Source organism: Nicotiana tomentosiformis, chromosome 12, assembly GCF_000390325.3.
Source record: "Nicotiana tomentosiformis chromosome 12, ASM39032v3, whole genome shotgun sequence".
In the NCBI taxonomy this organism is placed as follows: Eukaryota; Viridiplantae; Streptophyta; class Magnoliopsida; order Solanales; family Solanaceae; genus Nicotiana; species Nicotiana tomentosiformis.
In genome coordinates, this window is record NC_090823.1 from 20,063,255 (window position 1) to 20,082,185 (window position 18,931).

The following is an 18,931-nucleotide window of genomic DNA, read 5'->3' on the forward strand; positions in this document are numbered from 1 at the left end:
CTAAGGTACAGTAGACGGGGTCTTCAGAACTGCAAACGTCGTGCAGCTATACCTCAAGTCTCTTCTGAGTAGCTGAAATCCGAGCAAGTCTATGGTACGCTGCTGGGACCAACTCCAAAATCTGCACAAGAAGTGCAGAGTGTAGTATCAGTACAACCGACCCCATGTACTGGTAAGTGCTGAGCCTAACCTCGACGAAGTAGTGACGAGGCTAAGGCGGTTCACTTACATTAACCTGTACGCAATATTAGTAACAACATCAATAATAGAAATAAATCAGGTAACTCATTTATAATGGTTGAAGCCAACTCATCAGTTATAACCAATTATCATTTCCATAAATTCTGTTACAGCGTGCAACCCGCTCTCACAATATATTCACATTCAATTCTGTTGCAGCGTGCAACCCGCTCTCCCAATATTTTTCTTTTAATCAAGTATGTTATATATTTATTTCAATCAAGTATATATATAGACTTTTAAATAAGTCTGTTGCGGCGTGCAATCCGATCCCCCAATATTGACTTCTCTATAAGTCTATTGCGGCATGCAACCCGATCCTCCAATATTAACTTTTTAACAAGTCTATTGCGGCGTGCAACCCGATTCTCCAATATATTCATTTCAATCAACTCTGTTGCGGCGCGCAACCCGCTCCTCCAATATATTCATTTACCAATTCTTATAGAATAAATTTCCCCAATAAATACAACAATTAATATGAAATTTTAAAACAACAAGCATTCAATAGTTATGATTTAATTATGAATCAAGCAATGACAATTAGCAATTTATTATAAAAATCAGGGAGAAAATAGACAGTTTAATATTTAATATGCAAAATGTCAAGTAGCAATTAATACACATAAATCAAACAGCATGTAACAATTATTGCAGGAATTCAAGAATTAATATTTGTCAAGGAATAGGAAAAAAATAATTATTATAACAATTAATTCGTGTCTTAGAACAATTTATGATTTTCAAATAATTATGCAAATAATTAATTTGACGACGTATAGACATTCGTCACCTCGCCTATACGTCGTTCACATGCATTTCACATAACAAATAATTTAAGGGTTCTATTCCCTCAAGTCAAGGTTAACCACGACACTTAACTCGCTTTGCAAATTTCAATAAATTACTCGACCATAACTTTTCCTTTTAAATTTGTCTCCAAAAGCTTCACATCTATTCACAAATAATTCGATATACTCTATACAAATCGTAGGAATTAATTTCATATGAATTTACTAATTTTTCGGATAAAAATCCGAAATTCACTTTAAAAATTGACAGTGGGACCCACATCTCAAATCTCGAAAAAACTTACGAAATTCGAACACCCATTCCGAGACGAGTCCAACCATACAAAAATTATCAAATTCCGACATCGGATTGACCTTCAAATCTTCGTTTTACATTTTTGGAAGGTTTTGTAAAAATCTGATTTTTCTTTCATAAATTCATGGATTCATGATGTAAATGAGTATGGAATCATGAAATATAATCAATATAGGATAAAGAACACTTACCCTAATTTTTTTCCTTGAAAATCGCCCAAAAATCGCCTAAACCGAGCTCCCCAAACTCAAAAATGAGTAAAATGGCTAAACTCCCCATTTTATGGGGTTTCTGGCGTTTTCGAGCGCCACAGGTAGCGTGGGGCGCTGCCTGTGGCGCAGTTTCCAGAACACCAATAATTCCCAGCGCCAGGGCTAGCGCCCTACGCTACCCTGGGCGCTGGCGGCTATGAAAAATCCTTCCCGACACGAAAATGGGCATAACTCTCTCATACGATGTTCGAATTCGATGATTCTTTTTGCTATGGTTCCAAAATTTCAATACGGATCTAATGCTTCCATCAAAACTGAATTTTGAATTAATTTGCTTAATGGTATATCACTTATTCTTGAAGAAACGACGTTGAATGTTCTTGAAATGCCAAAATTAAATTCCGTTGACCATTCGAAATCCACCAGAGGTCCTCGCGATCTCAACCAAATATATCAAAAAGTCCTAAAATATTATACGGACTTACTCGGGGTCTCATATCACGTCAAACGACGCTGAAATTATAATTCACACCTCGATTCGATCTTTTGAGTTTCCAAACTTTTTAATTTACAAATCTTGCGCCAAAACATATTAAATGAATTCGGAATGACTTTAAATTTGGCACACAAGTCATAAATGACATAACAGAGCTATTCCAATTTCCAGAATTGAATTTCGACCCCGATATCAAAAAGTCAACCCCGTGGTCAAACTTGAAAATCTTGAGTCTTTAAATTACTAGTTTCCGTTAAATGGCCATAACTTGAGTTAGGGACCTCCAAATTAAATTTCGGGCATATGCCCAAGTTTTAAATCACGATACGGAGCTACCGGAACTGTCAAAACATTGATCCGGGTCTGTTTGCTCAAAATGTTGACCAAAGTCAACTCAGTTGAGTTTAAAGGCTCTATTTCACATTTTAATCCTTTTTTTTTCACATGAAAACTTTTCAAAAAATTTTACGGACTGCGCACGCAAGTCGAGAAATGATAAATGGTGCTCAAGGTCTTAGAACACATAATTATTTATTAAATTTAGAGATGACATTTTGGGTCATCACAGAGACTCTACTGGCTGCGGTGCGTCGTATAGAAAGCATCTCACCTAAGTCCCCGCCATAATCGCGCCTTTGCGCCAACAAGGTCGCTAAATATATGTGTACCTGCACAAAAATATGCAGCAAGTGTAGTATGAGTACGTAAATCAACACGTACCCAGTAAGTATCCCGCCTAACCCCGAAGAAGTAGTAACGAGGGGTCGACTTCGACACTTACTATGGGCTATAAATGGGATATCAATGATATAGTTAAGTATAGATTATATGAACGGTTGCAAGCTCAATATTTTGAAATAAGTAAACAGTTCTTTCATAATTAAGAAATCTCCAAATTTATCTCCCATTATTCAACAATTTAACTCAGGCTGAGGAGGCAATATCATTATTTATAAATTTCAAGGCAAGCAATACAAGCATGCGCAAATCATGCCGAGGTCGTACGGCCTGATCCAATAAATATTTAAACTGTGCACTGCCAGAGAGCCGAATGACTTTAACCATAGATGCATCTATTTAATCTGCCGAGGCGTTCGGCCCGTTCCACAAAGATAAACACATTCAAACAGTCAATCAAGACTTCATCAAGGGGGAATTATCCAAGAAAATGGCAATTGCTCTTTTAACAGTCAAGAAATGATGTTTAGCTTTTTAGAAAGTTTATTTACCAAGTTAGATATGATTTAGGCAATTAAATTAACAACAAGGTTGCGAATATTACAAGCAGAGTATGCTTTTGGGTCCTAAACTACCCACACTTAAGTATAATAGTATCTACGTACGGACTCTCGTCACCTCGTGTGTACGTAGCTCCCACATATAGGAGCACACATTGATTTATTTCACCTATGGTGTAAATTCCCTCTTACAAGGTTAGAAAGGAAACTTACCTTGCTCCGAAATTCCATAACCGGCTCCAAGGCCGCTCCGACAATTCAAACTGATGCTCGTCGCTCCAAAACTAGTCAAATATGACGCAACCGAATCAAAATATACTCTAATACTCATAATTAATCATTTTATAACAATTTCCAACTCCGTTCAAAAAGTTGATAAAATCACCCCCGGGCCCACGTGCCCGGATTCCGAATGTTTTCGAAGATAAACTTTACCCATAACCCCACGAACTCAAATATATAATTTATTCTCCATTTCATTCCCAAATTCGTGATCCAAATCTAAGAATACCAATTACTAGGTTTCCTACCAAAACCCCACAATTTCTATAAATTTCTATGCCTAAATCCATGTATAATCCTTGTATGTAACTCACAACTAGTAAAAATCACTTACCTCATGCTTGATGATGAAATTCCCTCTTCAAAAGCTCCAAAATATCACCCCAAGCCGTGTGAAAATGGGTGAAATGAACTCAAATCCCGCTTTTAAAACATTCTGCCCAGCCCAGGTCTGCCCTTCTTCGCGATCGCGGGAGTGCCTTCGCGATCGCGAAGGCTAAGCACACTGCCTCCGCATTTTATTCTACGCGACCGCATACAAGCCCATGCGAATGCGACGTTCTGCAACCCAACACTTCGCGATCGCACTCCTCCTCACGCGATCGCGATTAGCAAACATGTAGCATCATGTCATCCCTCATTCCTTCTTTGCGAACGCATTACCACAGCCGCATTCGCGTAGCACAACTACCCACCGCACCGCGATCGCAGGTCCATCATCGCGACTGTATAGCATATTTCACAGTCGCCCCCAAACAACTCTATGCGATCGCGGACTTTCACTCGTGATCGCGTATAAGGAAACCAGCAACAGCCATGACAACAACTTCAGCAGATCCCTCAAGTTGAATTTCAATCCGTTAACCATCCAAATTCCACCCGAGACCCTTGGGACCTCCACCAATCATACCAACACGTCTTGAAACACATTACGAACTTAGTCGAGCCTTCAAATTACATCAAACAACGCTAAAACCATGAATCGCACTCCAATTCATGCTTAATGAACTTTAGAACTTCAAACTTCTATATTCGATGCCGAAACCTATCAAATCACATCCGTTTGACCTCACATTTTGCACACAAGTCACATTTGACATTACGGACCTACTCCAACTTCCGAAATCGAATTCCGACCCCGATATCAAAAAGTCCACTTCCGGTCAAACTTCTCAAAAGCCTTCAATTTCCTAACTTTCGCCAAACAACTCCAAAATGACCTACGGACCTCTAAATCTACTTCCGGACACGCTCCCAATATCGGAATCACCATACGGAGCTATTCTCAAACTCGGAATTCCAAACGGACATCGATAACATTGAAATGCACTTCAACCCAAATTTATGGAATTCTTCCAAAATGCTAACTTTCACAATAGGTGCCGAAACGCTCCCGGGGGATCCAAAACCCGATCCGAACATACGCCCAAGTCCGAAATTATCATACTAGCCTGCTGGAACCTTCAAATCCCGATTATGAGGCCATTTACTCAAAAATCCAACCTTAGTCAATTCTTCCAACTTAAAGCTTCCCAAATGAGAATTTTCTTTCCAAATCAACTCTGAACTCCCTAAATCTCAATTCCGACTACGCGTACAAGTCATAATACCTGAAGTGAAGTTTCTCATGGCCTCAAAATGCTGAACGATGCGCTAGAGCTCAAAACGATCGGTCGGGTCGTTACATTCTCTCCCACTTAAACATACGTTCGTCCTCGAACGTGCTAAAAACTGCGCTGGAGTTGTCTGAAATCACTGATTAGCACCTCGTGCACCTACCTGTGCTACCACAACTCAGTTGAGCACACTGGATCGAGTAGATCTAAAGATTCCCCTTTTGTTTAGTCAAACTAACCTTAGAGCTAAATTCCAACATCCGGAATCTCCTGCTAGGCCTGTTTCCAATATACGATTACTGTATCAATCACCACACGATGTACCAAAACATGACTGCATACCTTTGCCGAATTCACACCATGCACCGCAACATTCACATGACCATAATAACATCCTATGATCATAATAGCCGACAATCCCCGAATCTGATGCTCACCATGCACCTCATGACATATATAAGTCTTGCTCCAACTCTTGCAATACCGCCACAATTGAAGAGATGTGTAGAAATTCATAAGCAACTGCCGAGTCAACAAACCATCGAATCTCCCCTCTTGACTAGAATCATCACCTCATTATGAACCAAATAATGGTATTTTCTCTTTAATATACTGCATATAATCCGATCGCACTGATCCCAGATCCAATAATCTCGTCCCTACCAGTATAAGCTGCTCAAGCAATAAGCCACCTCAGACACGATCAAAGGTCTCATGTGATGCCACAATGTGCCAACAAGCTACCAACTCGAATGTGATACATAAAGAAAATAAACTCAGGAAAGGACTACTCAACCCACGTAACTAACTAGATAACCGAAAAGGTGTTACGAACCTTCCTCAGAAAAATGGAAAATAAAATGCACGAAAATAGATATAGGGGACAATACTCAACATCACACTGTTATGGCGCGCAACCCGATCCAAACAACATGCCTGTGGCGGCGTGCCACCCGATCCACACATAAAATCTATATACGGAGATACTTACCAAGCTAGAATGCTCATTATTACAAAAATACCCGAATATCTGACACAAGCACGCTAAGTGCATAATACCATCCCTGGGAGGACCGACAGCGCCATACGCTACAAAACTCAAGCACAACTAAGGTGCGATATATGATTTGAATCTCGAGAGCTATTCTGCTCACATAATACCATCGCTATGTGGAACCTTAACACACATGAAATTAACAAGCCGTTTCACAACTCACACGGCACAATATAGTATTACATGAAATAGTCATCGACGAAATGACGTCCAACGTCCGATACTCCTCCATAAGGAGCGCTATGCTGAAATGAACCCATCCGGCCTGATATAGAGCCCATATTCATATTTGGACCCATCAATGGACCTCAACTGATTTTGATCATACCACGCTTGGGTATATAATCCCTCAAGGATCCACAATGACCCTTTTTCCTATGACATGCAAGAACAACCATCGACTTTGAAACAAACTTTTAAAATTCTCAACCAACTGAATAGAGCGCCATTCAGGCATAATTTCTCAAATTAGTGATAGTACCACAATCTCCATACTTGGTCTTAATCTTTGATCAATTAAGTGACTACATGCCAATCTTACACAATCTTTCCGTGGGACACACTCCCACGACCCTCCGCACCAGGTAACAAGTCTGCACATCCATTCCACCGGCCATACTAATGTTGTAAAGTGAATCAAGGACCCGCAAATCAATACACAAGGCCTCTTACACATGACATTGATCTTAGGTGACGCCGAAAACAATACCATCTTACTTTAAACATCTAAATACTTTTTCCTGCTCATCCGAGCTCATGACATCCTTGTCAACACCGAACCCCAATCTCGAATCCTCAACTTTCGAATCCCATGCTACTTGATGTGCTTATTCACGCCAATACGCAAGAGTACAAGAATTTCATCACAACTCCTGAACCACTAATAGGGTAAACACTTCATCATATAGAAACCTTCTACTTAACTTATTTCAAGAGAACCATTGCAACACGTGACTGAATTCTCATATCCGCAGAAAATGCCAACCTCAAGTAGTGGTCTAAACCACCATAACTCTTCCGGGATCCATCTACACATAACATGCCATAATACTTGAATTCCTCCAAATAAAATCAATTACGGCGGCCGTCAAGCCTCGCACGTACCTCCACAAATCACATGCATAACTCAATGCATTGAAGGAACTGATCATTGCCACCATCATGATAATTCAACCATTGTTAGCCGACCCATCTTTTCCCAATTTATTCTTAACTTGACTTAGAATTAATAATAGCTTCATTCATTACATAACGAACCTAAATCCGCACTCATCCCGAGTGACTTTATTTCACGAGACCACGCTGTCCCAAATCCCACGAACTATCCCATACCCTCCTTGTGCGCATATTCACATCTTCAACTGGTACACCTATTCTGATAATTCCTCTATGAGTCCGAAGTTATTTTCCTCCATTTCTCCAATGTTACACCATAACCCGAAGATAACACAGAACACTCCAAGCCCCTTTCATAATCCGCTGCAAAAGCTCAATACTTAACCCTACTACGGGCTCGAAATCCTTAGGCACCGCACTTCAATATTTTTTTTTTGAATCCACTAAGACCGTTATTAAGAGTCATTTACTCTAACTTGTTCCTAAACATGATCAACTCCAAGGCCCTGCTAGCACATGGACACTTTCTCAAGGAAACACCCGGCTGTCTAGCTTTCTATGTACATTACATCTACACGAAGCATAAACTCTGAGTCTTCCCAAAGCCTGAACATGAATAGATAAGGCCCAATATAGCACACATTCCTCAAATACTTTGCTCAAATTACTGTTGATGTTCTCTTCCCTTAGTCATAGCGACCCATCAATACATTGATAACCAGAAACCGCACTAGTTGACAACTACACAATCAAATCATAGACGGTGGGGCTCTCCCACTTAGTCTGAAGCTACCATTGCATAAACCTGGAACCCACCAAGATTTCTTATCTCCTATTGACATGATCTTGCACAATCAACCCACCAAATTTCCTCGAAAACCTTATGTTAAGCATTTCATGAACATTCTGAATCGCTAGCCATATTCGACCTCTTACTGGATAACCAGTAAAATTCTTCGTAGAAGCTTCATCAACACCACGGAACTGCTAACCTGCTAACATGAGATATCCCACCTGTGGAAATTCCATGCCGACATCCTCCAACAATGCTGCACCGAGTACAATTACCACGAAGCCAACAAACCATCCTGAGCCCGTGCTCATTTACCAGCTGTACAAGCCCGTTCATTCCCTATTGGCATCAACTAAACGTGCGACAATACATTCCAATCCAAAGTCATGTTGTATCCTTTTTCATATTAAGCTACCCCCTCCTGTCACACCCAATCTTCCTCAATATAGCAACCAATATTCCAAATTAAGCCCGTAGACCTAGTCACTGTCCACCATGAATCCCAATCACTCCAAACTTTAACCAAGGCGTGTAAGTATCCTACCACAGAACCCATCTGATACTCTGCCACTCTCCCACTTTGGTCAAACCCTCTCCTTTAAGCAACTACTCGACTCCTGTTTCTCACACTTGGCCTCCTAGAAGTTTAACCATCGCGAGACGCTCCCACATGTCCTTCATCATCCTTCGCTTCCCAGTTGTTGCCTTAAATCATAATCTACCTATGTAGCACTTGAACCGATATATCGCTACCAACTTTAAACCTTTCCGAAGATCATCTTCCTTGAACCCTCAACACTCGTACCACTGATTAAGTCCTGAACCACCGCACACTGCGATCTCTGACAGCCGCTTCCCCGACACTATTTCACACTACCCTGCCCCGAAGGAAAATTGATGAAGACCATAACATCGGTGAACTTAACACATTCAATCCAGGGTGACGACACCAAATCACAGATGAAAATTCCACCATGCTCGAAATACCAAGTCTCGCTACTCCGTCAATCTAAATCTGAGCAGTCATAGTCCGATTGCCTTTTCTTCGCCGAAAATAAAATACCGGATCTCTGAATCATGCACCGAGTAAACCTCCTTTCAAGTCATTTACTTCCCCGACATATGGGCAAGCACCCTACCATCACATCAATACTGTGCGATAACAACTCATGAGCATCATATCAACCTGTGCATAGCCTCAAAGCTCTCAGAAGTACAGCTACTGAGCTGAAATGACAGAATATCCTTCCACAAGGCGATGATAATAGCCCAATCAGCTACGCAGGGAGAAACATCCCACACCACCTCTGTAGAACTATTACAATTCCTCAATTTCCGACTTATAACCAGCGCTTCACGTCGCATAAGATTGAATGAGAAAGAAATGAAGGCATAAGCCTCAAAGGAATCAAATCGCACGATGAGGAATCAAGAAGGGAAGTGCTCCTAATAGCCTTGTAGCCTCTCGAAGATAAGTACAGATGTCTCCGTACCGTTCCGCAAGACTCTACTAGACTCGCTCATGACTCGTGAGACCTAAGTGAACCTAGTGCTTTGATACCATGTTGTCACGACCCAAAATCCATAAAGGTCGTGATGGCGCTAGACTCCACTCTTAGGCAAGCCAACACTAAATAGTTAATTAAATCCTCATTTTAATATTTTTAAAATCGTAAAATTTACTTCAATTTATCTAGTAAAAGATGAATTTACAGAATAAATAATAATGTTTTTCAATCCCAATAGCGAACATCCCATAATCATCCCAGAACCCGGTGTCACAAGTGCATGAACCTTTTCTAGAAATTTAAAATAAAATACAATAACTGTCTGGAATACAACTTGGATAGGAAAGAAAATACAATACTCTGAAGGAGACTCTGCTAGCTGCGATGCGTCTTATAAAAATCAGCTCACCTAAGTCCCCGCCATAATCGCGCCTCTGCGCCCACAAGGCCGCTAAACATATGTGTACCTGCACAAAAATGTGCACCAAGTGTAGTATGAGTATGTAAATCAATGCGTACCCAGTAAGTATCCCGCCTAACCCCGAAGAAATAGTGACGAGGGGTCGACTTCGACATTTACTATGAGCTATAAATAGGATATCAATGATATAGTTAAGTATGGATTATATGAACGGTTGCAAGCTCAATATTTTGAAGTAAGTAAACAGTTCTTTCATAATTAAGAAATCTCCAAATTTATCTCCCATTATTTAACAATTTAACTTAGGCCGAAGAGGCAATATCATTATTTATAAATTTCAAGGCAAGCAATACAAGCATGCGCAAATCATGCCGAGGTCGTACGGCCCGATCCAACAAATATTTAAACTGTGCACTGTCAGAGGGTCGAACAACGCGAACCATAGATGTATCTATTTAATATGCCGAGGCGTTCGACTCGTTCCACAAAGATAAACACATTCAAACAGTCAATCAAGACTTCATCAAGGGTGAATTATCCAAGGAAATGGCAATTGCTCTTTTAATAGCCAAGAAATGATGTTTAACTTTTTAGAAAGTTTATTTACCAAGTTCGATATGATTTAGGAATTTAAATTGACAACAAGGTTACGAATATTACAAGTAGAGCATGCTTTTGGGTCCTAGACAACCCAGACATAAGCATAATAGTAGCTACGCGCGGACTCTCGTCACCTCGTGCGTACGTAGCCCCCACAAATAGGAGAACATATTGATTTATTTCACCTATGGGGTAAATTCCCTCTTACAAGGTTAGAAAAGAGACTTACCTTGCTCCGAAATTCCATAACCGGCTCCAAGGCCGCTCCGACAATTCAAACTGATGCTCGTCGCTCCAAAACTAAAAAATATGACGCAACCGAATCAAAATATACTCTAATACTCATAATTAATCATTTTATAATAATTTTTAACTCCGTTCGAAAAGTTGATAAAATCACCCCCGGGCCCACGTGCCCGGATTCAGAAAATATTCGAAGATAAACTTAACCATAACCCTACGAACTCAAATATATAATTTATTCTCCATTTTATGCCCAAATTCGTGATCAAAATCCAAGAATACCAATTCCTAGGTTTCCTACGAAACCCCCACAATTTTTACAAATTTCCATGCCTAAATCCATGTATAAAACTTGTATGTAACTCACAACTAGTAGAAATCACTTACCTCATGCTTGATGATGAAATTCCCTCTTCAAAAGCTCCAAAATATTACCCAAGCCATGTGAAAATGGGTGAAATGAACTCAAACCCCGCTTTTAAAATATTCTGCCCAGCCCAGGTCCGCCCTTCTTCGCGATCACGGGAGTGCCTTCGCGATCGCGAAGGCTAAGCACACTGCCTCCTCATTTTCCTCTACGTGACCGCACACAAGCCCACGCGAACGCGACATTCTACAACCCAACACTTCGCGATCGCACTCCTCCTCACGCAATCGCGATGAGCAAACGCGTAGCATCAGGCCATCCCTCATTTCTTCTTTGCGAACGCATTACCACAGCCGCATTCGCGTAGCACAACTACCCACCGCATCGCGATCGCAGGTCTATTATCGCGACCGCATAGCATATTTCACAGTCGCCCCTAAACAACCCTACGCGATCGCGGGTTTCCACTCGCGATCGCGTATAAGGAAACCAGCAAAAGTCATGACAACAACTTCAGCAGATCCCTCAAGTCGAATTTCAATCCGTTAACCATCCAAATTCCACCCGAGACCCTCGGGACCTCCACCAATCATATCAACACGTCCCAAAACACATTACGAACTTAGTCGAACTTTCAAATCACATCAAACAACGCTAAAACCATGAATCACACTCCAATTCAAGCTTAATGACCTTTAGAACTTCAAACTTCTATATTCGATGCCGAAACTTATCAAATCACGTCCGATTGACCTTAAATTTTGAACACAAGTCACATTTGACATTACGGACCTACTTCAACTTCTGGAATCGGATTCCGACATATATCAAAAAGTCCACTTCCGGTCAAACTTCTCAAAAATCTTCAATTTTCTAACTTTCGCCAAACGACTCCAAAATGACCTACGGACCTCCAAATCCACTTCCGGATGCGCTCCCAATACCAGAATCACCATACAGAGCTATTCTCAGACTCGAAATTCCAAAAGGACATCGATAATATTGAAATGCACTTCAACCCAAATTTATGGAATTCTTCCAAAATGCTAACTTTCACAATAGGTGCGGAAATGCTCCCGGGGCATCCAAAACTCGATCTGAACATACGCCCAAGTCCAAAATCATCATACGAACATGCTGGAACCTTCAAATCGCGATTCCGAGGCCGTTTACTTAAAAATTCAACCTTAGTCAATTCTTCCAACTTAAAGCTTTCGAAATGAGAATTTTCTTTTCAAATCAACTCTGAACTCCCTAAATCTCAATTCCGACTACGGGTACAAGTCATAATACCTGAAGTGAAGTTGCTCATGGCCTCAAACTGCTGAACGACGCGCTAGAGCTCAAAATGACCGGTCGGGTCGTTACACTAAATTATCAATATTATCATGTTTGTGATAGAGTTACCAATTTTGACATATTTTATTGTATAAATTTATCTGTAATTACTTGTTAATAATTATACCTGATTATGAAATATTTTTACACTGAACATGAAACATAAACTCAGAAAAATATTGGAGAGATCAGAATTTGAGTGCTAAGAAGGTGGCCAACCAGAAAGCACTTAAATTGCACTCTTAATTTGTCTTTTTCTGCTTTTCATAATATATTACTATTAAGAAAAAAAGCTAATCTTAACACTAATTAAAAACAAATTTAATGCGCAGCCGGTTTTTCGCCTTTTGGTCTTCATTGAGAAAACTGAACATCATCGCATAGTTACGTACAATACCTAATAAAACACAATCAGGTTAAAAAAGTATAACTTAAAGTTTTATATAATTAGAGTGATTGAAAGTGCATATATATATATATATATATATATATATATATATATATATAGCTTAGAGTTCAATATAATGATGTCATAAAAGTAATACACAATTAGGTGATTTATGAGATAATCACAGATAAATTTCTAATATAACTTTGTTTTTTATCCTCTTTTGTAGGCTCATCTTGTTGATTGACATTAAATCATGTCACTTGTCACGATATATTTATACTCAACAACAATTACAACGTCTTTCCCATTTTTTTTGCATATCTTGCTAATCTGACATGGGCATTAACTAATGACGTGGTTAAAGTGGAAACCAGTATGTTAATTATATATTAAATTACATTGATAATATATTATTTTCTTACTCCATATTGTATATATAACATTAAGCGTACACGTATATATAAACAATGTTCACATATATAATGTGTGAATACAAAGATAACAAACTTTAACAACTCGAATAGCCAATTTGACCCTTACACGTTGTTAATTATATAGTAAGGTTAATAGTGGCGTACAGGTGTGTTGCCTCTTAAGACTTTAGTTTCGTCTCGCAAAATCTATTCTATGGTTTCATATACTATACTCGCCTAATCTCTTATATTTCATTGGTTTAGTGAAGTTTATTTTAATATTTTTTGGCCTTTCTAGTGGAGTTCAACTCAGCATTTTGCTAAGCAAATTAGGTCTCTAAAAAATAGTTGGTTTCTTTGCTTTCTATATTGGTGTTTCTTTTATATATTGTTCAACATCCAACCCACAAACTACAGATTGCATGTATATTATAATATAAAGATAAATTAATTGATAAGCGAAGGCTCGTATAGAATGTTGAGGGTGCAAATCAATATTTTATAATACCAATATTGAACAAAAATAGAAGCAATCTAAACAGTGAAAACTAAGTTATGAGAGAGAATACAACTATTATATTATTTATATTATCACCAAAAGATTGTGGTGAGATGAATATGATCTCTCCATTTTTTGTCAAAGATCTCGAGTTCAAACCTTAAAAATGAAAAAAATTATGATAAAGATGGCTTCCCCTTCCCCCTTCATGAGTATTATGTGACTCGAATCCAAATTAGTCAGTGCCAATACAGGTACCGAACACCGGGCGAAAATAAAAAAACAAAAAGAAAAAGAATACCACCATCATACCGCATGACACTTACGAGTTACATGGAACTATTTAGTTGTGGCATATATTTAACAAGAAATTTAGTATCGATACATTGAATTTCTGTTCTTAGATATATATAATAATAACAACAACCAATCCAACATTACTATTTACTATTTTAGGCTACACGTTGCCTTAAAAAATCAGCAGTTAAGAATTATTTAGTTAGATGGGTAATTACTACTTTGATTTAGTAATTTTATTATCACTCATGATCAATAATAATGACTACAAATGATTGCTTTTATCATTCAATCATTTGTTTTGATACAATTTTGGATTTTCAATACGAACTTCAATAAATTTCAATATGCTGAAACTTTCTATTTCGTCAGAGTCCCGAGCTTGTAATCCTTTAAATGTGGATTCAATTGAATGAATATGTCAAACCAAACAAAATTGTATTATTTGAAGTTTTATCAAACTAAATAAAATTTCCTTTAATCTTGAAATCTATCCTAATTAATTAAAATGTTGTTTAGGTTTAATATGTATTTAACGAAAATGATAATTAGTAAATACAAAGTTTAGTAGGTAAAGTTACATTTCATTACATTTTAATAAGGAAATCTTTAACAATGAGGCTGCGAAATTGACGAGAATAAAAAATGGAATTGGAACTGCTAAAGAAATGTATGTGTAATGTTCCTTTGTATGGATACTCTAATTTAATATGAAGTGGAAATCTACCTTTTTTTAAATTTATCTACAAGCCCCTTTTTCCTTTAAAATGGGATATTTCCTTCAAACAAGTCTATGTTCATTGTATTTAACTAGGTTACTACATTAAGAGATTTACCTATATAATAGAGGTGAAGCTACAATATTAGCTACTAGCTTAGACGAACCCAATAGCTTTTTGTTAGATTCTGTATTTGTTAGATTTTGTATATTTGTATCAGAAAATTCATTAAATATATATAAATATATAATTGTGAGCACAATACTTAAAGCAACTATATATTGATTCAGTGGCAAGTTAAAACTTATATCCTGGCTCCGCCTGCCTATATTATCTTATAAGTGACATAATTATATAAATATTTTTATCTCCATCAATGCATAAAACTTAATCCCATGTGCATTTATGTAAAGATTAAAGTTATATGTACACTGTCAATGCATATATAGAACTTAAAAACTATATATACCTATATATATTGCTTGCTAGCACATAAACCAATTGAGTAGAAAGGTGAAACTTATAAGTCCTCCTCCATTAATATTATCAGAAGGGAGGAAAAACACACACACACACACACAAAGAGAGAAACAAGTAGTGTAAAAAGAAAAGAAATGGAATGGAGGAAGTGTTATTTGGATGTAATATTAGTTCCATTAGGGTTTATGATATGTATGGGATATCATATTTGGTTATGGCATAAGGTTAAGACACAACCTTTTCAAACTATTATTGGAACCAATGCTAATGGCAGACGTTTATGGGTTTCTGCCATTATGAAGGTAAGTTAGTACTGATTCTTTCTTCAATTCTTTTGTCTGTTTTTTTTTCTTTCTTTCCGATATCTTTAATTAAATTGGTTGTGTAGATTTGGTATTTTAGTGTTTTATAAGCAGGGGCGGATATACCGTAGAGGTGTCACGCGACACCGCTTCGTTGAAAAATTTTACTAAATATATATATTAATATTGTACATAAACGGATAAGTATGAAAAAATGACATCACTTGACATAAGTCGTGTCTTGGTGGTTGGTTATGTGCTTGATTTTGCTCTATCAGGTTCAAACCCCAATTAGCAAATGTTTCTTTTGTAAATATTTGAGAGAGCATACTCAAGACTTTTTCTAACTTCAGACTAAACAAAACCAATAGACTAAGGCTATTTCTTGTCTAAAATTACGATAATCAAAGTTATATTCCAATTTTTTTATAAATTTCGATACCGCTTACAAAGATTTCTACGTACGCCCTTGTTTATAAGGTTTAGTCCCTTATGTCCAGAAGCTTTGCTGAAGATGTATCAAAATTATAAAGATGAAATTAGGATTTAAAAAAGTTAAGTGAGTTCGGAATGAGTGCACTTACGTCTTGTTTTTCATATGCATATAGAGTTTTAAGCCAAAACCAATGAATTTGGTTGAACCAACAAAATCTGTCTTAAATCCGCTTCTTTCAAAACGGAATAGTCAAGTTTGTTTGATTTTTGCTTATCTAAAAGATCATAGTTAAGATTTTTAGCATGTTTTTGTCTTCTTCTTCTTTTGATCTTTCGAATTTTTTCTCAGGCATCCTGAATTTTTATTTTCTTTGTTTAGAGCTTTTCTTTCGTTTGGGTAGAGAGGGATGCATGCATGGCGAGTCAAGCGTTTTAACAAGGGAGTTCAGAAAAATATTAAAATTTCACACTCTAGTCATTAATAACCTCAACTACTAACTAGAATGTAAAAAATATGAAGTAGAACGAACTAAGTACTGTATGATCATCATAGAGTTTATAGCATACTCTATGATGATATTACATATGATATTTATACCCGGATATCTATCAATTTTTGAGCCACCAATATGGCAAATAGATTTTTAATCCTATTTTCACCATATAAATTTTCGACGAAATAAATTCAATTTAACTCTCTTCTAACCATATATAGTTCCTCCCTTGTCATTTGGAGTGGACCATAGCTTCATTAGTGGCCATTTTGCATATTTGCATTTGAATGCAATAGGGAGACAACATTTGTTTCTCAAATGGTTATGTGTCCTTTCAAAATCATTTTCCACCTACTTTTAGAAAAGTTGAATATATAAAAAGGTTACGTACTATCTTTTGTTCAGATTGTCTAGTGAGAGAGAAAAGAAAAAAAAAGGGAAAGGAAAGAAAATTAAATTTTCTGCTTATATTTTTATTTCTCTTTTTTGGGGGGAAAGAGGGTTTAATTTGGTGGGGTTGTTACATGATAAAACCATAACGTCTCTCTAATACTATAAATAGATGAAACTCTATAGTACTCTTTTGTGTATTTTAGCAATTTTAAGATAAACACAACCACATGCATGCATAAAGAGTAGTTTACACAGTAAGCAGCCTTTTTCTCATGACTAACCCAATTTCCCCTTTTGTTCTCTCTTAACAAAAGAAGAACTAATGTCGTGTTGTAGCAAGTAACATATTTTATTTTCTAGTTAGGTCACATTTACATGTTGTAACAACTAACATAACTTATTCTCTAATTATTAATTGAACTATTAATTGAACGTACTTTTATGGACGAATAACTTTTAAAAAAAAAATTATAATCCATCCACCAGGCTTTAACCTCCTGCGGTGGTGGGGCGTTTGGCCTGGACCCTACCTTATAACGTTGACATGTGTAGCAAGTAACATGACTTATTCTCTAAGTATTAATTGAATGTACTTAATCTAATATTGTAAAAATTGTTTTATTCTGTTAATGTATCGGAATTTAATAGTATTATCTTATAGTAAGTAACATGATTATGTAATTTACGCCATCAATGCATATAACATAAAATTCTGGTTTTGCAGGACAATGACAAGAAAAACATATTGGCAGTTCAAACATTCAGAAACACAATAATGGGATCAACTCTAATGGCAACAACATCAATCCTTCTTTGCTCTGGCCTAGCTGCAGTAATAAGCAGCACGTACAGTGTCAAAAAACCCTTAAACGATGCCGTTTATGGCGGTCACGGAGAATTTATGGTGGCACTAAAATATGTGACACTTTTGCTAATTTTCCTCTTCTCATTCATTTGTTATTCCATCTCAATTAGGTTCATAAACCAAGTGAATTTCCTAATCAATTGTCCAGAAGATATTTTTGGAATAGTGAGCATTGAATACATCTCTGAATTACTTGAAAAGAGTTTCATTTTGAACACAGTGGGGAATAGGTTGTTCTATGCAGCATTAACACTTGTACTTTGGATATTTGGACCTGTTTTGGTTTTCTTGTGTTCTATTAGTTTGGTCACTGTGCTTTACAATCTTGATATTGTGATTTCTCAAGATGAAAAGGGCAAAATGGTACATCATCATCATGAAAATGGTATTAATGGTGCTTCTGATTTTGTTGTATCTGTCTAATTGAAATGGGATACTTGATTATGGACTATTATCAATAAGAATGTTGTTTATTAAATTTTTATGTACTTGGAATTCACACTTCCTTTGTGTATCTTTCTTTTCTAGTACTAGAAATTGGCCTTTTCTATTTGGTTTCTCATTCCGTGTTCGGTATCTGCATTATCGCCCGATAATCGAGTGTCACGTTGTAAGGTCCATAGGAGAAGCACTCCCTATCAGAATTTTTCATTCTTAAGCACCCCCTATGGAGGGATCCTATCCATCCGACCACAACCGTTGGCGGTCTAGAAATTGCAAATGTAGCCTAATTCTAGTCTTCTTGAGCTGAGGATAATGTTGCCAAATGTTAGAAATTTAGGTTCTATCAATGTGTGATTAAGCTATTCATAATATCCAACATAAATTAGTTACTGTATAAAAGTAATGAATAACGATAAATCACTCGAGTTGACTCTTACCATGCATGTCTGATGTATCTATATATCTTACTATATTTCTTCGATTTGACTTCCATTTTTGTTGTGGGAATTATCACTCTAGCACTTCTTCTCGCAACTTTTAGTCGTGCTGATATCCTATGTAATTCTAT

General features: G+C 37.3%; 1 protein-coding gene across 1 annotated transcript; it reads left to right on the forward strand.

Moving 5' to 3' along the window:
• Window positions 1-15,428: 15,428 nt before the first annotated feature.
• LOC104117990 (uncharacterized) lies at window positions 15,429-18,397 on the forward strand. The gene is made up of 2 exons (XM_009629148.4): window positions 15,429-15,732; window positions 17,779-18,397. Exons 1-2 carry the CDS (start codon window positions 15,565-15,567, stop codon window positions 18,340-18,342), a joined length of 732 nt encoding a protein of 243 aa, XP_009627443.1. The 5' UTR covers window positions 15,429-15,564; the 3' UTR covers window positions 18,343-18,397.
• The last annotated feature ends 534 nt before the right edge of the window (window positions 18,398-18,931 follow it).